The 22,528-nt window shown below is 43.5% G+C and overlaps 1 protein-coding gene across 6 annotated transcripts; it reads left to right on the top strand.

Moving 5' to 3' along the window:
- Positions 1-214: 214 nt before the first annotated feature.
- supt20 (SPT20 homolog, SAGA complex component) lies at positions 215-22,433 on the top strand. Of its 6 annotated transcripts, none has more exons than XM_056284649.1 (24): positions 215-239; positions 744-837; positions 1,042-1,077; positions 1,267-1,392; positions 3,166-3,292; positions 3,539-3,642; positions 4,174-4,290; positions 4,603-4,656; positions 9,033-9,172; positions 9,942-10,098; positions 10,368-10,424; positions 10,539-10,613; positions 11,720-11,889; positions 12,004-12,036; positions 12,148-12,262; positions 13,238-13,343; positions 13,582-13,737; positions 14,410-14,725; positions 16,491-16,606; positions 17,205-17,260; positions 17,772-17,882; positions 19,283-19,364; positions 20,228-20,316; positions 22,146-22,433. In XM_056284649.1, exons 2-24 carry the CDS (start codon positions 835-837, stop codon positions 22,290-22,292), a joined length of 2,493 nt encoding a protein of 830 aa, XP_056140624.1. In that variant the 5' UTR covers positions 215-239; positions 744-834; the 3' UTR covers positions 22,293-22,433. The 6 variants fall into 6 exon arrangements, 4 of the variants coding, with proteins under 4 accessions (XP_056140624.1, XP_056140623.1, XP_056140625.1 ...); XM_056284648.1 differs by having other exon boundaries at positions 19,274-19,364; XM_056284650.1 differs by lacking the exon at positions 20,228-20,316 and having other exon boundaries at positions 19,274-19,364.
- Positions 22,434-22,528: the final 95 nt, after the last annotated feature.

Genomic DNA, 22,528 nt, shown 5'->3' with positions numbered 1-22,528 from the left:
AAGTTGGGCCGAGTTTGAGCGTCAGCTTAGGGCCCCTACTTGTTCTCGCGCGCCCGCCGAGGCAAACGCGACCCTCTCCACTTCCGCCCGTCGCCTCCCAAATCGGAAGTTCGGCGGTTTGTTGTCACACTGGAAGAAAATGGCTGCTGTTCGGACTTTTTTTCAATGAAGACACTGAAATTTCGTTTCGTTTCGTCCCTCGCGTCGGAGTTGCAGACGGCCGCCATGCAGTCTAAAAGGCGAGTCCGCCCCGTTTGTTCGCGCTGACGCCGCCTTATCGCTTTGTGTCCCGGCTGACGTGTAGCGTAGCTCGTAACTCGCATCACGGCCAAGGAACAGACTGGCATGCTAACGCTAGCCATGTTAGCCGCCGCCGTCGGCGAGCTTGTTGCTGTGCGTCTCTGTCCGCTCGTTCGCCTGCTCCCGCGGTCATCGCAGCAGCCAGGCTTGGTTAACTGACCTGAGGATACCGCATTTGCTCGTTATTCCTGTCTGATGTGCGGCCTTTCTCTGCCGAAACCTGCGAGGCGCCCCCAACGTTTCTTACAGTTTAATTAAAACTGTTAAGCTTGGAAGCCTTACGAGCTGTCATGTCTGGCAGCTGATTGAGTGCCGGTCGAAATATCTCTTGACTGCCTTCTTTCAGTATCAACTTCCAAGCTACGTCGAGTGCATGTTCATCTTGTTGATAGGCTATTTTAGTTTGCCGACATTACATGTGACATATACCTGCTATGCCACAGGGTGTGAATGGTCACTTTCGGGAGGTGACAGTGTGGGGCTGAAAGGACAGTATCGTCTACCCACCCGCCTTGTAACTGGCGGTGGACCACAATGGTAAGCATCCCATTTGTCTGTTCGTCACTGGCAGAATTAACTCGACTTCATCTTTGGCATCCTGGGGGTCCACATTTGGCTTTGTGTTTCTATTTAATGACTTTCTAACAATAAACCTTGATCAGTGCCTGCTCTGTTCAGTCTCTTCCCATTGTCTTAGTTCAGATGTGGTTCTGATCAAATGTTTCTTATTCCCCATTACAGCAACAAGTTTTGGAATATGCATTGGATCGAGCCGAGGTAAGGGCACTTGGTGCTAGTCTGTGTTAACTGTGTGTGTGTGTGTGTGTGTGTGTGTGTGTGTGTGTGTGTGTGTGTGTGTGTATACACGCATTTGCATGCATGCATACATAGATAGTGTTATATGTATTGAGTATGTCACTACCTATCCAGTTGTGCGTAATTAATATGGTTTATTATGTGTTTCAGTACATAGTTGAAAGTGCTCGACAACGACCAGCCAAAAAAAGACTGTCATCCGGTGGGAGGAAGAGTCTGTATCAGAAGCTGTATGAGCTGTACATAGACGAATGTGAAAAAGAGCCCGAGTTAAAGGTCAGTATAAATACCCATCTATTGTGACCTGTCGACATCAAAACCTTATTCGTCCCAATCTCAATGGAATGAATGTTGTTTGGAAGAAAATGTCCAAGCCACTGAAGAGCATTGACGTTTAGATTAGAGTAGGGATGCACCGATACCAATTTATTCAGACCAAGTACAAGTACTTACATTTGGGTACTTGCCAATACTGAGTACCGATATGAGTACTTAATAATACCACTACAGTTCTAAAATTGGCTTTGAAAACATATTTTATTTTCATCAGATGTTCCTCACTTTCTGACTGTAACAAATTAAATATACAACATGGTGCTGTTGCTGACATTTTAACATTCAACTTATCATTTTCCTGAACAAACGTGGCACTGTGTTGCGCGTAGTTGCGTGCCAGGCGTGTTTTCTGAGGAGATTTCTGCGTGCATATTGAGTTATGCCAAGCGATAATGTAGTTGGTTATGCAGGGTTTGGAAATGTAGGCTCTATTAGCCGGTACTGAATTAACTAGAGTGTTTTAACTACAGGATCATGGACACACATTGATTTAACTGATTTAGTTTAATGTGCAATAAAAAAAAAGGGTTACCTTTGGTAATCACAGAAAGTTGAATCAGTGAGTCATTTAACAGCATATACTATATTGCTCTGTTTGTGCTGGGGGACCTGGTCCTTGTTTTGGGGTTTGAAAGCAACTGAGATGCAGTGTTTGGAAAATACGCATCTCAACTGTTCCGAAACTCCCACCACATACAGAATCACCAATGGTTTATTCTTAGGCAGCTGTTGTCCTTCTCTCTTCGATCGGCTGTACTGTTTGGGCGTCTTCCTGGCTTAACAAACGCCCAGTTAGGATAACCACTCTTAACTAGGGCCTGTTTAATGTGGGATTTCTCACCTTCCCCGGCTGCTGTGGCGGTGGGGACGTTGTCAGCTCAATGGTACAGCGTCCTGATGACTCGTAGTTTGTGCTGCAGTGGATGATGAGAGTCAAACCTTAAATACTGATCAGTATGTTTTGGTTTACGGTAAACATCAACAATCAAATGTCCGCCATCACCAATTGCAGTTTCTTGGGGGATATTGATTGTAATTTTAACGTTTAATAATGTAATAATGTTTGATCATTTTGATGTTTGATGGTATCGGCTTTCACAGTACTGCAGCAAAGCCAGGCATGGTTGGCATTAATGTTGTCAGGCTTATTAAGACTAAGAGGAGAAGTGATGGGGGATATTTTTCATTATTTAAGTAATGTTTTTCCACGTGACAATTATCAACTTACCATGAACACAGGTGAGCTCCATCGTGGGCTACTCTGCACGACTCTGCTTGGGTCAGCTGATTGTTGTGCTTGATGGCGTTCCAAACGTGTGTTGCCAACAGTGGAGTTTCAAAATACTCAACAACACTCATAACATAGATGAAGGATCCATCTTCCGTTTCTCCATTTCTTTTTTAATTGTCATTTATTAGCCTTTATAAACACAGATATCGATTTATCGGCAATGAGCTCATATCGGCCGATAATATTGGCATGGTCGGGCCCTAATCCCCACTAGTTGTTAATTACTACAATTTATAAAAGCTGGGGTTCATTTGATAGTATTGGCAATCATATTGCAGCAACTAGTTTGGAAAAAGGATTATAACAGCTTCCCTCATTGGTGGATAGAAATTGTGCATGTTTATGTTTGTTTTGGGTTTTTTTATTCCTTTTTTTTTTGGAATTGGATACTTATGTCTGTGTTTTGTGGTTTCCTCTTCAAGAATTTAAGGAGGAATGTGAATCTACTAGAAAAGCTGGTGTCTCAGGAGTCTGTATCGTGTCTGGTGGTCAATTTGTACCCTGGAAATGAAGGCTACTCTCTGATGCTCAGGGGCAAGAATGGATCTGGTGAGAGACCTTAATTAATCAATTACCTGCCCCTTTGTAATGAAGGCTTTTAATGAAGGAGGTAAACTTAAATGAAACTCCTCCAACAAGCAGTGTCCTTTACACGTTTGGTATTTAGTTTTTCATTTGGCATTTTATAGGGCAAAGCAAATGTGAAGCAGTGCTTTCCTGTTTCGTTTGTATTTTAGTTCTTCTCAGTGCTTTTCAGAACCATTTCCTCTGTTTTATATCTTTTTATGACTCCAGACTCCGAGACTATTCGTCTGCCTTATGAAGAGGGAGAACTGCTGGAGTATCTTGATGCTGAGGAGCTTCCCCCTGTTCTGGTTGATCTGTTGGAGAAGTCACAGGTATGTATGCACAAGCATATAAGTTGTTTTCCAACATTAGTTGGTGTGGCCAAGGTTTCTTTTCATTAAACTGAATAATAGTTTGTGTTGGTCTACATGGTGATGCTGGTCACATAGCTCAGGTCCTGGGCTGTTTTGGCGGCATCTGGACACTGCTTGGCGTCCTCCTCATCATATTCTTCATATATCTTATAATTCTGTTATCCTCTTTCGGTATAGTATTCTGTACATTGTGTGAACACAACATCCATTGCACGTTGTCCGTCTTGGAAGGGTGATCCCTCCTCTGTTGCTCTCCGTGGGGTTTCGTCCTATTTTTTCTCCCTGTTAAAGGGTCTTTTTAGGGAGTTGTTCCTTATCCAATGTGAGGGTCTAAGGACAGGATGTTTTGTTGCTGTAAAGCCCACTGAGGCAAATTTATAATTTGTGATAAAGGGCTATACAAATAAAGCTGACTTGACTTGACTTGGTATTTTTGCTGAAGAGTTCCTCTGTCTCTCTGATGGTTCTTTCCATCTGCATATTTCTTAGGTCAACATCTTCCATTGTGGCTGCGTGATAGTAGAGGTGAGGGACTACCGGCAATCTGGCAATACCAAGATGCCAACCTATCAGAGCAGACACATCCTGCTGCGACCAACAATGCAGGTAAACCCCATACAATCCTACAATGAACAGTGCGGGAAAGTCATTATATTTTTAGATGAATGTACCTTGGGATCATCATCAGGGGAAAATTACTCTTAGCATTTGTTGTAAACTGCCTAGTATCAGACAAGTGGGGTTTACATCGTAGAGAAATATCATATCACATTCACTGAAAAGTATTTTCAGTTGACTTTCAAATACTTTTTGCTATGACTGTCTTAACTCTGTAACATTGAATTGTCTTATGAAGGGATATAGCATCCAAACATCACTTTAAATCTTCTTTATATATTTGTATTGTCTCCTCCCTAGACTCTGATCTGTGATGTCCACGCCATGACCAGTGACCACCACAAATGGACGCAGGTAAGGTAACCCTGTGCTTTAAGCAAAATGCTACATCCCTCTTGGTCTTTACTTTTTTCTGTCGAAGTTCAACTCTGTACGTTCTACCTGCCCTTTCTAAATGCCCTCTCACTAGCCTCAACACCACCACCACACAGATGCACATACACTCCTTTATCTCCTGCTGCTCATAAAATTTTGTCATATAGCCTCAACACCACCACCACACAGATGCACATACACTCCTTTATCTCCTACTGCTCATAACCTTTTGTCATATCTATCCACATACACTACTGCACAAAGTTTGGAATCACTAGTGAGTTTCACATAGAATCAGTGTTTCCAGTATACATACACTACCGTTCAAAAGTTTGGGATCACCCAAACAATTTTGTGTTTTCCATGAAAAGTCACACTTATTCACCACCATATGTTGTGAAATGAATAGAAAATAGAGTCAAGACATTGAAAAGGTTAGAAATAATGATTTGTATTTGAAATAAGATTTTTTTTACATCAAACTTTGCTTTCGTCAAAGAATCCTCCATTTGCAGCAATTACAGCATTGCAGACCTTTGGCATTCTAGCTGTTAATTTGTTGAGGTAATCTGGAGAAATTGCACCCCACGCTTCCAGAAGCAGCTCCCACAAGTTGGATTGGTTGGATGGGCACTTCTTTGAGCAGATTGAGTTTCTGGAGCATCACATTTGTGGGGTCAATTAAACGCTCAAAATGGCCAGAAAAAGAGAACTTTCATCTGAAACTCGACAGTCTATTCTTGTTCTTAGAAATGAAGGCTATTCCATGCGAGAAATTGCTAAGAAATTGAAGATTTCCTACACCGGTGTGTACTACTCCCTTCAGAGGACAGCACAAACAGGCTCTAACCAGAGTAGAAAAAGAAGTGGGAGGCCGCGTTGCACAACTGAGCAAGAAGATAAGTACATTAGAGTCTCTAGTTTGAGAAACAGACGCCTCACAGGTCCCCAACTGGCATCTTCATTAAATAGTACCTGTTAGAGCCTGTTTGTGCTGTCCTCTGAAGGGAGTAGTACACACTGGTGTAGGAAATCTTCAATTTCTTAGCAATTTCTCGCATGGAATAGCCTTCATTTCTAAGAACAAGAATAGACTGTCGAGTTTCAGATGACAGTTCTCTTTTTCTGGCCATTTTGAGCGTTTAATTGACCCCACAAATGTGATGCTCCAGAAACTCAATCTGCTCAAAGAAGTGCCCATCCAACCAATCCAACTTGTGGGAGCTGCTTCTGGAAGCGTGGGGTGCAATTTCTCCAGATTACCTCAACAAATTAACAGCTAGAATGCCAAAGGTCTGCAATGCTGTAATTGCTGCAAATGGAGGGTTCTTTGACGAAAGCAAAGTTTGATGTAAAAAAAATCTTATTTCAAATACAAATCATTATTTCTAACCTTGTCAATGTCTTGACTCTATTTTCTATTCATTTCACAACATATGGTGGTGAATAAGTGTGACTTTTCATGGAAAACACGAAATTGTTTGGGTGATCCCAAACTTTTGAACGGTAGTGTATATATATATATACTATGTCTGCTGTTAGTATTATGCACCTACATTGCTTTAAAATAATTTGAAAGAAGTTGTACAAATTTAAGACATTTTGAAATTGTCCAGAATCATTACATGAGTTGTAGATGATTCCAAATTCATTTAGAGAGCTGTATGTGGTTCCAGAGATTATTGGGAAATTCTAGATTATTCCCTAATGCTTTAGAAACCTCCCAGAATTCTCTGGGGTTGTCTATAAATTGATGGGTAACAGGTGAGAGCTGTTAGATAACCACTTGCAGTTAGTTAGAGGTGAATTGTACAAGGTTGACAAGGGATCATACCTTAATTATGGCAAGAAAAAAAAATCTTGAAAACAGAAGTGCTATTGTCACTCTTTATAAAGAACACCATTTCATGAGAGTCATTGCAAAAAAGGTAAAGCTTTAATTCAAGGAAGTGCAAAGCACCATTCAATGGTTCAAGCAGACTTGGCAGTATAAAGGAGAGGCCAAGAGCAGGAAGACCTCGGGCAACAACAACATCAGAAGATAAGAGACTGACACTCACTAGTAAGAGGAGTTGAAGGCTTACAGCAACCAGAATCAGTGCAGATCTCAACATAAACAGAGAAATTCCTGTGTCGTGTCAACTTTAAAATGCCACCTAAAAAAAGCTGGATTAAATGGGTGTGTAGCTGTCAGAGAACCATTATTAAGATGTCAAAATAAAAAGATAAGGTTGGCCTGGGCTCAGAGACATAGGCATTGGACCATAGAAGATTGGAAAAAGGTACTCTGGACTGATGAATCGAAGTTTTGTGAGACGAACTCCTCAAGAAAAGACGATGCCAGCATGTGTAGTGCTCACTGTCAATTGTGGTCATGATTCAGTCATGATCTGGGGTTGCATTAGCTGTTCTGGAGTGGGAGACTTTTCAAATTGACAGGATTTTGAAAAAAGAAGGCTATAAAAAGATTGTTCAAACATGCAGTACCCTCAGGACTAAGATTAAATGGCATGAAGTTTGTGTTACAGCAAGACAATGAACCAAAACATAAATCCAAACTCTTCAGGGACTTTCTGGAAAGGAAAGAACATGAGAGGGAATTACAAAATATGGAGTGGCCAGCTCAATCACCCGATTTAAACCCCATAGAGCTGTTGTGGGGTCACCTGGGTCATGAAGTTGATGGAGTGAAGTGTGCCCATCTTCAAAGACACACCCGTAGGAAATCTTGCAGTTCACGCAGAAATCCATTGAGAATGATTCCATTCCATTATCCAAACCACTTATCCTGCTCTCAGGGTCATGGGGATGCTGGAGCCTATCCCAGCAGTCATTGGGCGGCAGGTGGGGGGACACCCTGGACAGGCCGCCAGACCATCACAAGGCCAACACTCACACACATTCAAACCCAGAGACAATTTAGTATGGCTGATTCACCTGACCTACATGTCTTTGGACTGTGGGAGGAAATCGGAGCACCCAGAAGAAACCCACATACATAGGAAACCTATGCAATGCATCAACATCTCAGCTGGGCACCTATCCTGACAACACAAAGTTTAAAAACTGGCAGTCGCCCTGACCGTCCATGGTCGCTTCAGTGCTAAAGCGAAAGAAAGTAGTGTAAAGCTAAATTTGACATCGCTTCAAGGCACATTTAAGACTGATTCAAAAGTATGCCTCAACCCTGGACAGCCAACTGGCCTGTTTTAGGCATTTGCTAAAACTAGCTGAACCGAGAGCATCATGAGTACGAAAATAAAATTAAGATTTAGGAAATCTCCTCAGAAATTTGGTCATAGGATGAAGCTTTCTGTTCAAGCACAATGTGTCATAGTCCTAATGAAACTGCATTTGGGAGTGAGCAACAGTTTTCTTTCAAATGTTTCTGGCGTAAGTGCGAACTCGTTCTCAAAGATGTTCTTTTCATGGATCAGGTTGTTGAACAACTTAGTGTTTTGGCCAGACAAGTCGTCGGTCAGGCAGATGATACAAAAGTCATTTTCAGTGACATACCCCAATCTGAGGTATGCAATAGACTGTTCATAAACTTTTGAGTTGCCGAGAGACCTCAAGTTCCAGACACCAACATGGTCTGACTGTAAGCATCACAACATGCTCCATTGAGAATTATACCTTAGTAAAATTAATATCCGAAATGCCTACAATTTGCAAAGCAGTGATTAAGTCTCACAGTGATGTGATCACTTTGATGAGAAGTCACTAAAATAGATAACTGTGTTATTTATCATTTTAAAACTCTTTTTTTCCCCCCTAAATACTTGAAATACTAAATACAACGTCTCAAAATACATTTTGGTGTTTGTTTCATATAATTAAAAAAACACCTATTGAATAAAATGGCAAGAACTACTTAGATGACAAGTGATTCCAAACTTTTGAGCAGTAGTGTTCATCATGATATGAGATAGTTATTTGTAATTCGCAGTGTCCGGCCTATAACACAACCTGTGTATGTATACATAAGAGCTAGATTAATTACCTGACATTTTCTCATTGCCATGAATAAGATGTGCTACATAAAATCCACATTTTTCTGAACGACGCTGAACGATATCTCAGGTCTTTCGTAATCCTCTTGACTATAAGGATAATCAAATACAAAATGATTTTCATCTTAATTTTCCCTGAGGCAATATAAACAAATTGTCTTTTTCTTGTGTACTTTTGAACTTAGAGGTGATTGTGAAGTAATTGTGCACACTAATGTTGTTGTTAGGGGCTAAGCCACCTCTTGTTAGTTGTGCGCACATAATCTCTTGCCAGTGCAATGATATAAGCATCCTCTGATTCTGCAGTCATTGTCTTAATTGTGTTTGTTGTATCTGATGTAGGATGACAAATTGCAGTTGGAGAGCCAGTTAATTCTGGCCACGGCTGAGCCTTTGTGTCTGGACCCTTCCATCTCCGTCACCTGCACAGCTAACCGACTGCTCTACAACAAACAAAAGATGAACACTCGCTCTATGAAACGGTATTGCATATACACAGACACACACACAGAAAGAGTTGGGGGTCATTTTACTTACATGTCAACCTATTCAGGTGTTTTGGCTTCAGCATCCCAAAGATAATCTCTTATGAATGCGTTGTGTATGAATATTCAAACATTTTATTCCTTGTAAATAGACAGAAAATTAATGCTTCATGACTAGCAGTTTCATAAACACATTTTTTTTCTTTTTTTGGGGGGGGGGATTTTCCCCCCAGTTGCTCTTGGCCAATTACCCCACTCTTCTGAGCCGTCCCGGTCGCTGCTCCACCCCCTCTGCCCATCCGGGGAGGGCTGCAGACTACCACGTGCCTCCTCCGATACATGTGGTATCTCCAGCCGCTTCTTTTCACCTGACAGTGGGGAGTTTCACCAGGGTGACGCAGTGCGTGAGAGGATCACGGTATTCCCCACAGTTCCCCCTCCCCCCAAACAGGTGCCCCAACCAACCAGAGGAGGCGCTAGTGCAGCAACCAGGACACATACCCACATCTGGTTTCCCACCCGCAGACATGGCCAATTGTGTCTGTAGGGATGCCTGACCAAGCCGGTGGTAACATGGGGATTCGAACCGCCGATCCCCATGTTGGTAGGCAACGGAAAAGACCGCTACTCTTCCCGGACGCCCTCATAAACGCATGTAGAAACATCTGAATCCCCCTGTCTCTGGCATGCACAAACATTCACACACACACAGGACACAGGAGGAGGAGGCGACACAGGAGTTGAATCATTTCTGACTATGTTCTAGGTGTTTCAAGAGGCACTCTCGCGCAGCTCTGAACAGGCAGCAGGAGTTGTCCCATTTGCCCATACCGCCACAGCTACGTCTCTATGATTACCTGCAGAGGAGGAAGGAGAGGAAGTCTACCCCTGTCATAGACCTCAAAATTTCCAAGACTGGAAACGTTAGTCAGCAGCATGCTCTCTTCCTACGGAGACAATCATACACATACCATACAGTGTACACAGGCATATTCTATACATATACCAGATAGTTGTCTGTGACCATTTGCCTTTTATGATGTTGTCATGGTGACCTTGTATTTTTAGTCTCCCTTTGAGAAACACACAATAGGTTTTTCATGTTGTGATGCTGGTCTGATATTGTTCAGTTCCTTATTTCTTTATTCTGTCTCATTCGCTCCTCTCTCTCATTGGCTATTTCTTTTGGCAGTGTGTTGACATGTGGAAACGGAATAGCTGCCAACTAAGTGTACCGAACGAAATCGATGTAAGTCAGTCAATAGTCCTCATTAACTCAGAGCACACAACCCACAGCTCCCAGCTAAAACCTCACCATGAAGCATTACAACCCGAATGGATTTTGCTTGTTTTTCTTCCTTAGGTGGAGAGGTATGCTGTGGTAGAGAGGTCACTGCAGCTGGATGACCCTCAGCCCACTGTGATTTGGCCGGCTGAGGTAAATTCAGCAGCTTAAGCACACTTGTGCTAGCCTGAGAACCAGACAAATTCGCAAATGCTAATTAGTCTGACTCCTCTCAGTTCATTTTCATCCAAGAGGCTTTATCAATGGACGCAGACCAAAATGCCTCTGGACGCAATTGGATAGACCTACAACCAATCAGAGCAACAAAACGTGTGACGTAGGGCTTAAAATTTAACGAAATCCTGTTTGAAGTACGGCAAACACATCTTTCTTATCAACAAAAAGCTTTAAGTGCAGTTGTTTGTTATTCTTTTTGAGAAAATATCCCATCCAGTTCATTTAATACTGTCGCAATAACGGATTCAACAGACCGTTCCAAATCAGCGGCAGCCAACGGCTCTCCTCTGTATATCAGGGTTATTTTTTTTCCGCACCCGCATTCCGGGAAGACCTGCCCCTACTCTGCCTCCGATTGCCTAACCCTATCCCTAACCCCACCCTAACCTTAACCAACAAAGGCAATGAGTACTAGCCAATCAGAGGCAGAGTTCCTAGAATGCATGTAGGGGAAAAAAATAGGTTGTATGTCATATCAAACCCGCTCCATATTAAATAAACAGTTGGGATTGGCCCGACCTGGGCCAGGTCGGCTGGGAATCTTTCTGGAGGGTGTCCAGATGTATATGCCAGAGCAATTGTAAAACATGAGCTCGCAGATTCATCTGGCTCGCAGACTATACTCGTAAGTGTACAAATTCAGTGCAGTTTTTCATATGGACTAGCTGAGCATGACTGTAGAATTCTCCAGAACTCATCAGTCTGATCCCCAGCAGTGTGTTAGGAAATAACAACACAACTTTAAAACATATTTATTTCATTATAAATCATGAGGAAAAAGACTCCGCGCGCAGCAAATGCACCTCCAGTGGATCCATACCTCTTGGCCATCTCCTGCTCTGTTAATCAGTTGCACATACTGTTGTTTTAATCTCAAATTGTCTTGAGTAAATATTGAGCAGACCTCACTCGACATGTCACACACAGCTCTGCTTCTCTGAAACATATGGGGCTATTGGGCTTTGCTCTGCACTTCCTATGAAAAGCCCATTGTTACCCCTCTGCTGCTCCTGTTCATGCAGGAGGTCATAGATGACTACACGTTTGAGTGTGAAGTGGGGGGCCAGGCCCAGAGGACCAAGGTGTCAATCTTCCAGTCCATGGGAGACCCACTGGTGTATGGCAAGATATACTGTGCTAAAGAACCAAAAACCGAGGAGGACGGCACAGACCTAAAGCTCATACACCCACCGTAAGAATACTCTATTTGTAGGTGTGGGTCTGTGTGCATGCGTGTTTGTGTTTATTTGTCTCATTACATTAGCTTTATTCTGAATTTATTGTCCGTGTTCTCTTTTGTGGACAGATTCCTTATAGGCTCAAAGATAGATGCAGACAGGTACGATACTTTGTTTGCTTCTGTCGTGACTAGTCAGTTCAATGCACAAGTCAGCAGATTATCTTTTTAGAAAATATATCATACCTTTTAAATTTCTCTTCTTTAAAACAGGTTTCTTATTCAATACAAAGGAGTATATGAGAGAGATGTGAAGTGTCAGGTGAAGATGTCCCATAACTCAGGCAACATAGGGCAGGGGCCCCCCTCACCCAGCAAAGATAATGAGGTAGGTATAGCCAGCTAGTGCTGCAAAACTATGTTTTCTGGAGTTTCAACTCAACACCAGCTCTTGCATGGACATTGACAGGACCTGATTCCTTAACACCATTACTAAGGGGAGATGCAATTTGTCAGTTTTGATAGTTATGCAGCCATAGATTCTGCAAGACAGAGTGCTTCAGTTAACCATATCTTAACATCTAGCATCAATTATTTTTGCTGGATGTACCAAAAAATTGTATTGAAATTAAAAAATAAGATTGTCATATAGTTGATTCTACCACATTTTAACTCTACAAATAACTGATAAGAACTAACTGAAAAGTGTTTAAATATGTGCTATTGTATTGTAGGGGTTGCAAAGAGTACTCGAGCATTCAAGTTCTCAAGCAGTTACATCAGTTCTTGAGTTTGTACATTAACATCACATACTCCTTAATCATGTGATGCTACATCTCAAGCGCATTCAGTTTCCAGTTCGCACGCACTCAGTTTCCAGTTAGAGCCCTTGGTAAACAAGAGGAAAGGAGTACTATTGTTGTAAAATCATGCACTTGTGCAACCCCTGTTGTATTTTAGATTTCACTAAGGTTTCACAAAGGGAAGTAGCCTGAGCTGCTGTGGGAGGTGGAGCGGTACCAGCTAGATATAGTTGGGCTCACCTCCACACATAGCATGGGCTCTGGTACCAAATTCCTGGAGAGGGGCTGGACTCTTTACTTTTCTGGAGTTGGCCAGGATGACAGGCGTTGGGGAGAGAAACCACTTGTGGGATAATAGCAACTCTCAAATTAGCACTCTGTATTAGAACCAAAGAACAATGCACTTTGCCATCTAGCTCTGCAGTTAGTATTTTAATGAAACAAATTACCTTTTTTATTTAAGATTTGATGTATAGGTGGATGAGAAACATTTATTCATTATTTATTTATTTGGAGATTGTGTTTGCTTGAACCTAAATACTCTTTGCTTACATCTACAGGGTGATAGTTTTTCTGCACTGGTCCAGACATCTGTGCTGGGGAAAGGAGTTAAGCACCGGCCCCCACCAATCAAGCTACCTTCCGGATCAAGTAGCAGCTCCTCAGGTACAAGTGCTACTTGACTTTCTCGACTTTGGTTCTGTACGTTTTCATCTCTGTGGCTGTGAAAAGAATCCTAGGGCTCAGGCATTACCGGACGGCGTGCATAGCTCCATGAAACATGAGCATATTATGCTGGCAAACAGGTGGAGGAAGGAGACAGAGAAACGAGTTCTGCAAGCTCATATTTGATCCAACTATTAGCACAGACCACTGACTAAGATGCTGTTCTTCTGTTTGTCAGGTAATCCATACAGCTCCCAAACCACCAGTAGTCTACTCAAGTGTCCTACGCCCCCTCCAGCCAAAAGCCAATCACTGAACAGGAAGCACTCCCTGGAGCTAGGCCAAGTGGGCCTGCTGTCCCCCGCCGCCCTCTCCCCCATGGGATCCACACAGAGTGAGTGCATTCAAGCCGTAGAGAATGGTCGATGGATTGCTTTCATCAGGCAACAGGCACAGTCCTAAGCATGAATTTTATTGGAATGTCTTACATCAGCTCTTCTTAAGGCTCTTCAGTTTCCCAGGTCTAGGGTGTTTGAGCATGATTGCAAATGATTTTCACACTGTGCAGATCTGAAAATAAATGGAAGAGCTCTAAAGCACAGAGTTTGGGGAAAATGTCTGGAAACTGACTAGCATACAGCAAATTGCTTTGACACAAGCTTTTGTCTCCCTCAGACTCTGAATCCAAAGCAAAACCAGCTGTAAAGAGAACCACCAGTCCTAATCACATTGCTATACTTTACACTGCTCCAGGTTATGCCCAAAGACATCGTGAAAGAAAGAAAAAAATACCATTGCTATTGCAGCAGATGGGAGAATCAGTCAGCTTTTAAAAAAAAGAAGATAATCCCTTCCCTAAGAGTTGAAAGAAATGGAAATTTGAATGCAAATGAAAAACTGACCTCGATGGAATTTTATAACAGAATGCATATAAATCCTGTCAGACTACAATCCAGATACAGCGTTCATTGATCCATCTGTAAATAAGTATTCCTTTGTGACATAGACTTTCCTTAATCTCTTTTGTCACTGTTCTGAACCATTTCCTACCTGTCCATCCCTGCAGGATCTGGGACCCCTAAGCCATCCACCCCAACGCCGACCAACACGCCATGTTCCACCCCGCACCCTGCTGACTCCCTTGGTGCACCTCTCTCAGTGACCCCGACACCCTCAGACGCTCCCCTGGTGCAGACCCAGTCACAGCCCACCCTCCTCGCTCCTTTTCCCCAGCAGCAGCTGGCTTTGAGCCAGCCCCTGTCCGCCGTTATGAACATCCCTCTGCCCACCATGGGCACATCCATTACCACAGGCACCACTTCTTCCCAGGTCATGGCCAACCCTGCAGGCCTTAATTTCATCAATGTGGTGGGCTCTGTATGGTAAGAATATGCACTTTTGCCATGGTCATCCCTTTGTTCACATCATTCAACAAATTTTTTGTTCTGTGTTCTAATCTGAAAAGATGTGCCAAGAGTGAGACATGACTGTGACTGTATGTTTGTGTTTCCTGCACAAAGATTTTCTTTCCTCCCTTTCATCCCTTGTTCATTTGATATTCCTAGATATATAGATACTCTTAAGGTGTTTTTACACAGAGATCCCGTAATAACAGCATAATGAAGACTCGTCTTTATGTCGGCTTTGTACTTTTACACTGAACCAAACAAAGGCGGCATAATCGCGCCCCATTGTGGGATTTTACAGAGCATGCTGGCGTTCCAGAAGCAGAGGCGCCACGACGTAGAACACAACAGCATCGGCCATCCCGTCTTGCCGGCTGTTCCTTTTACACAGAAGTTGATTCGGCTTTGTGACTACCTCCGCTGCCGGCTTAATGCCGGTACAACAATGACACCCCCCCCCCCATTCCATCTTCGTACCTTTTACACAGAACGGCGAGGCGGCTTAATGGCGCCACATTACCGCCTTGAAAAGGCTGTGTAAAAAGCCTCTTAGATACTCATAGTCTTCTTTTAGAATGTTATGGCATGTGCCTTGTGCATTGTATGGGAGCATCCCACCAAGTCAGTATAATACCGTGTATCTGAGAACTTACAAGGCTAAAGCCTTGCTCACTCTATCACAGAATCTGTCTTCGAAGTTAATTAAACGTCACAATGCATGATGGGACAAAAAGAAATTCTTAACATAGGGCCGCCAGGCTAGATTGTGCAATGCTGCTTAAAACACTAGAACGCCAGGGACTTCACTCCTACCTAAAACCACCATGGGCCGTCAATATGACCGCTGGTTTTTAAACTGATGACGTGCCAATACGAGCGGGGTCATTTTAAGTAGATCTTGTAAATTTTTTCCATGCAATTGATCTAAAACTCATTTTAATGCAAATATATGCAATTTTAGGAGCATCCGGGGAGTGGCAGGTCTGTATTTCTTTTCCCCACAAAGTTATTAAACTTTGAAAATCCAAAACCGTCAAAATGATGGCCTCGGTCGCTCTAGTGTTAAATTATGACACTACGATACACTGTCGATGTGATGCAGACAGGGCTTTGTTTGGAGAAATGAAAGAGAGGATAATGGAGAAAGAAAAGAGGATATGGACTCAATCATGGCCAGGTAGGAGAGAAACAGTATGGGCTACCGTTATTTCATCAAAGAGGAAGTATTTTATCTTTTTTTTTTTCTTTTTTTTTTTTGCCTGTCCTGATATTCTGGGCACGAACTGTTATAGAGAGCCTCGTGATGTTGCGACAGTTCCACAAGTCTTCCATCATGTATTTTTTTTTCATAGTATGCTTCTTCTTTGAAGATGTGATCCCAGCTGACTATCTCTTCTACTGTGTTCCACATGCAAGCACGGTGATGCCCTTTGCAGTCATATTCCAACTGGTCGCACACTCGAATCGGCTCATAAGTGAAGCCACGCCAGATGATCTAGCAAATACATTTCTGACACTGCCAGAACTCTATCGGAGTGTACAGCCGCATGCCATGGGTGGGCGTAGACTCTGTCACATTGGACCAATCGAGACGAGCCAAAAATGTGCACGCTGAGGAATTTGGCCACAACACAGGACATTTTTCTGTGACTCGCAAATGTGACAGGCCAAAAATTGCACAGTATGTGTTGTCCCATAAAACAATAAAACTTGAACTTCTTTTGTGTGTTTGTGTGTGTAGCAGTCCGCAGACCCTGATGAGCGGCTCAAACCCGATGCTGGGTCCAGGCCTTAACCTGAGTGGAATCCTGCCACCTGGTGGGCTAATGCCCACCATGCAGTCTACAGCTCAGCCCGGTAAGACACCTGACTGTGAACTCCTCCTGTGCATTTACTCTTTAAGTATTCAGGGCACTCCATCGCTATCTAACATCAACACAAACCAGGGTTGCTTAATGAGTAAGGAGGCTGTTCCCAACTGGAATATTTGGGTTCAAGCCCCCCGTGTCCCCCTGTGTCAATTAGTTTTCTCTCTGAGCAAGAAAATGAATTTGAACCCTCTCATGGGGGCTGTATAGCTGACCTCATCCTCCCAATGGAATCCTGACAGCCCTTTTTTCCAAACCCCCTCCTCAGTGGAGGGTTAGAGAAAAAACTATTTCGTAAACAGGATTGGCAAATCATCACATTATGAACACATGTAATCTAACAAGGTCAGAGCACAACCCACGCATGGGTTGGGTTCGGGGTCTTCTTACTCAAGGGCATTTCAATAGGGATATTTCAGTTACAGGAAAAAACCCTACAACTACCCTACAACTTCTAAAAGGAAAAAAAAAACTTCTGTTGCAACCCATGCTTCCCTCTTAGAACGTCACACCTTGAACAGGTATTTTGTCCTGTCCGTTATCAGTCGGTATAATTGGTAGCGTTGTGTCTATGTTAAATTTTGCAGGGAGTCCCTTTGGCCTGAACAGCAGCGCTGGGCTGAGACCGCTGAATCTGTTGCAGGTATGAGGCTGTACCGGTTGTCCTGTAATGCTGTGGGCGGCATGCATTCAATGTGTTGTTTTGCCTACAAGCCTGTGTGGTGCTTTTAACAGTACCTGAGATGGAGAAGGACTTTCCATTACTTCACAACTCTTACTGCGCCTCAGTACCATTTGATAGGCTAGCGTTATAGTACATCTGGGGTGTATATTTTTAATATGTGTGGTGCCAGTGGAAATCAAACTGCCAACCCTGGCAGGAAACGGTTAATTTGAACACAGCAACAGATTGCTTAATAAACCCCAACACCCCACCCCACCCCACCCTTGTCCTCAGTTATATTACGATGATAGTTAGTGAAAATGGGCTAGCTACCCTGTGTCGGTGGACTGCTCTGTTAACTCTCCCCCATCCTCTTGCTCTTGTCCCTTTGGCTTACTTGTGCATCGTTCCACCCCTCTCTCCTTCCTCCCTCTTACTCCCCCCCCCCAACTTTTTTGTGTGTGTGTGTGTGTGCGCGCGGCATCTCCAGATCCCTACTGGTCCTCTGATCTTTAACTCTCTGCCGCAGCAGCAGCTGTCTCAGTTTTCCCCTCAGCAGAGCCAATCAGCCACTTCCAGCCCTCAGCAGCAGGGGGAGACGGTGAGACCCATACACAGACAGACACATACCCCCCGCCCATGCACAACTTAGAAAGACACCATATATTTTCCCCTTATTTTCACGTGGGGGGGGGGGGTCTTTCATTGAACATGTAAATGTGAAATTGTAAATTAAGGAAGTTAACCTTATTTCCCCCATGACATAAACTTAAAGACTTTGCTCTTTGTACACAATAAAGGAGATGGCACCAGAACTGAGACTTACACAATGACTAAAAGTTAACTTTATTGGGAGAGACTCGGTCCCGTATTCCCAACAACCCCCAGCTGCCAGTGCAGGGTTCTCACACATCCTGAAATACTTGTAAATTTATAGACTAATATTCCAATCATGGAAAACACCTGGAAAATTGTAAAATTGGTCACGTCCTGGATTGAAATTATAAAGTTATGAATTGGTATACATTAGTATACATTGATAAATTGGTATCTTAATCCACTGAGATTGCATATTTTTGCCATACTTCTAACCCCCAAGATTGTGCATCAGTGCTTAAAGTTTGGTGGTATTTTCAGTGACCCGCTAAACATTAATGCAGTCCGGGGGCATCCAGGTAGCGTAGTGGTCTATTCCATTGCCTACCAAAATAGGGATCGCCGGTTCGAATCCCTGTGTTACTTCCGGCTTGGTCGGGCGTCCCTACAGTCACAATTGGCCGTGTCTGCAGGTAGGAAGCTGGATGTGGGGGTGTGTCCTGGTCGCTGCACTAGCGCCTCCTCTGGTCGGTTGGGATGAAGCTAATTAGCTTTCTCGCTAGCGTCAAACAATCACAGCAGAAAGGGTCCAAAAATAACAGTCCAGCTTGAAATCCTCCTTCCAGCCGAGTGCAGGATACACGCCAGTGCCGTTTATCCTCGTCAACACTTTATTGTATCTTCACTTGGAGTATTTCTCCAATTTATGTGGGTGTTTATTGACAGTCATTCAGTTCGCATGTCCATCCATAAGGGTTGTAAGTGAGGCTTCCACTGATAGTTCATACTGAATAACACGACCTACCATGAGCAGCAACTGCTGTCATCTATGTTCAACGGGAAGGTCATGGCAAAAAGTCCTGGAAAATGAATTTTTGAAAAGGGTGGGGAACTCTGCACTGCTGGAAAAAGCTAAGACCTGCATCAGAGTAGATTTAGCCCTCGTCCCCCGGGTAAAAGGCAGTGAAAGACTTTCAATTAAACATACAGCATCCCTAAACCTAACACTACTATCATTGTTTTAAGTCATTTTACGATTTGCTGGCTCAAGCCTCCTCCCTTCCATCTGTTGGAGATTTCTGTGATCGCAGTAATCATGTGAGGATATAGAATATGCTGATGATGATGACGATGACCTCATCATCTTGTGTGACATTTGACCCTGGACCTTTGCAGGGTGACCAGGGATCAGATCAAAGCTTAGGAAACCAACAGACAGCAGTTATTAATCTGGGGGTAGGAGGCTTCATGTCTCCACAGGCAGCAGGTATGACAACACACACACACACACGCACAAACACACATAAACATGCATAGCTCTTCACCTATTACTCACAATGATCCCACACGTCTTTCTCTCTCTCTCTCTCTCTCTCTCTCTCTCTCTCTCTCTCTCTCTCTCTCTCTCTCTCTCTCTCTCTCTCTCTCTCTCTTTCTACGCATCGTTCTCCAGTAACCTATCAAACCTGATATTTCACTAATAAGATGAGTTATACTAATATTTTCATTGTTCTGATTCCAACAGAGAAGGCCTTACGTTGTGTGTAACTACATGTAGTCATTTTGCAGCAGTCAGCCATTGTGTTGCTCTCTGGAGCATTCATCATTTATCTCACAGTTAGGAGAAACTCAACTTCCCCTTTCTTCTTCTTTTCTGCTACATTCTCTTGTTTATGTTTTTCCTCCGTTTTTACCCCCCCCCCACCCTTATTCCTCTTTCACTCACTCTGCTCCTCTGCTGCACATCCTTCTTTCGTTCTCTTCAATCCTCTTTCTTTATCCATCCACTCATATCTACTGTGCTTCCTCCGTGTTGCTGGCCCCCTTTTCAAACTCGAAACTGTCCTGTTTATTTCACACTACGGTTCTGTTGCACACACACACACACACACACAATATTTGTCCTCCATCAACTCTCTTCCTTCCACTATGTCTCCTCTGCTTGTGTCCTTGTGTGGCCTTTTGGTTCGTCACGCGCCACTGAGTTTCCCCTTTGCTCCCATATCCTCTCCTTCACGTCCGGCGGCCTCTTCTGTGTCTGTCTGTTTGCACTGTCCCTCCATACCTTACTCCCAATTCCTACTTCTCCCCTGTCCTCCCCTGCGGGACTCCCCCCCCTCCCCCCCTTAGTGCTGTCCCAGCTGGGCTGTGGGCTGGACGGGCCTGGGCCCCCACTGCCCCCTCCAAGGCTTCAGCAGCAGCACCAGCCACAGATCCAAGTAATCCAGCAACCTTAACATCTATCTACACATATGCATCACTGTAGGACCCAACCGTGGTTGTAGTTGTGGCTTATCTGTGTGAGATTAGATTCAACAGGAGAACCAAATTGGGGGGGGTGCAAAGCCAGCTTTTCACAGCTTCTTCTGTGCAGACGAAAGAGGCACCCTGGCCTACATACTGGCAAAGATTTAGGAAATTTTTGTAATGATCTCTGTATTATGATTCAGAAGAAAACACACTTAAAAGGCTGTATTTTCATGAGACTTGTTTTATTTTATTTTTTTCAATCAACCACAGAACTATAACAAAGCAAGTATTTTTTCTGCAAATGGTTAAAAAGTCCCTGAAAACATTCATAAAATATTTTAAAGGTTTAAACACTTGCATCTATATTTTACTGTTGTTTGACTTTAACCATAGAGACAGCCGTCAAAACAACATCCATCCATCCATTATCTAAACTGCTTTATCCCAATTGGGGTCGCGGGGATGCTGGAGCCTATCCCAGCAGTCATTGAGCGGCAGGCAGGGAGACACCCTGGACAGGCCGCCGCGGTCTATCACAGGGCCAACACACACATTCACACCTAGGAACAAACAACATTTTACAACATTCAGTTCTAAAAAATGAAAAAGTTTTGCTGTTTTTTTTGTCAACATATGTGGTCAACAGATAATGTCCCTCATCACATGGCGTTCATGTAAATGTAGAACAGACTTAAATGGACAAATGGTATTTAAAAGGATGTCTTTTACTTATAAATGAAAAGCAGGTGAAGTGGAGTAAAGTGAAGTAAAGACTGCTCATCCCAGATCTGATTCTGATCAAAATTTCTTTATTATCTGCTGTCTGGATTTTGTTTTTTGTTTTTTTGCTGTTGTAGCTTTATTTGGTGCGCTCACTGCCCCTTGCTATCTCCACACCATTTTGCACTTCAATGTTTTGGTTTATATAAATTGCAATGCTCCCAACTCTCCCAATTTCCAGAGCTTGCGGCACGTCCGCCACCATGAACTAACAATGTGTCCCGCTGGGAGGCATGTCCCTTACAGAGCACTGAGTGACAGTCTGCTTTTAGCACCACACATAATGCTGCCACGCTGTGCAAGCTGCAATATAAAGGTCTGACAGGGGAGCCATAGCTGGCTGTTAAAGACTGTAAGCATGTGACATGTGACACATTTTGGATGTCACTCGTAAATCCGACCTTCAGTTTTTGCCCACTTGAAGTTGAAGTTGCTGGCTCGCTCTGGGTGGAAAGCACAGTTGCTAAGCTGCATGTGTGTTGTTGCCAGGTTGTCAAAGCGGGTGACAGTTCTTGACATGACATGACATCCGCAGGGCGGGTGACGACATCTAATGTGACTGGTGCTGCTTGACTGTATCTTGCCTCACCCCCTCACCCAACCACAGCCCTCCTCGGTCTTGAGCCCTTTTTTTCCTCCCTTTCTCTCTTCTCCCGCCCTGTGCAACCCATTAAAACCACTCCTCTCTGTTTCTTCGTACTCTTCGGTTTGTGTCGCACCAGGCTTCAACCCAGCTTCGCTAACTCACGCCATCCTTCGGACTCTCTACAGCAAAATGTTTCTGCTGAAACTCTTAGGGCAGTTCTTGGACGAGCCCAGTGTCAAGTCACAAAGCCACTGGTGCCAGTGGATGTGTGTCTGTGCTGCAGATGCACATTCAAATATTTCTGCTGCTTATTACAAAATACCCTAGTGGAGAGGTTCAAAAAAAGTTCTGTTTGTATTGCATTGAAAGACCCTCTGATTTTAGGTTTTTGTTTTTTTTTTCTTCTCTTGTCTTTCTTTCTCCACCGGACAGTTGCAATTCTTGCAGCACCAAATGCAGCAGCAGCAAATGGCTATGGGAGCAACAGCTCCTCTGGGGGGAGCGCCACGGCAGCATACCGCCAGCCAAGCAAGAAGTAAGAGGAAGAGGAGCATGCCGCAACCAATCCCTAAATCATGACAAAGAACACAATCACACACTAAAACCCTACACACACACACACACCCTCATCACTAGGACATGAACAATCCATACTGTGTTCGCTGCCTGTCTCACTGTGGAGACTGCAGACAAAAAAAAACTTTTTTTGTCTTTTCGTCTTTTTTGTAGCTGAGAAACGGAATGATTTGTACGTAGTGGTTGTCGGAGGTTTTGGAGAACCATATCAGACGGGATATAATTTTTTTGAAAATGGA

The sequence above is a fragment of the Lampris incognitus genome, chromosome 8, assembly GCF_029633865.1.
Source record: "Lampris incognitus isolate fLamInc1 chromosome 8, fLamInc1.hap2, whole genome shotgun sequence".
Lineage (NCBI taxonomy): Eukaryota > Metazoa > Chordata > Actinopteri > Lampriformes > Lampridae > Lampris > Lampris incognitus.
Note: the sequence above shows the minus strand (reverse complement) of the source record. Positions and strands in the feature narration are given on the sequence as shown.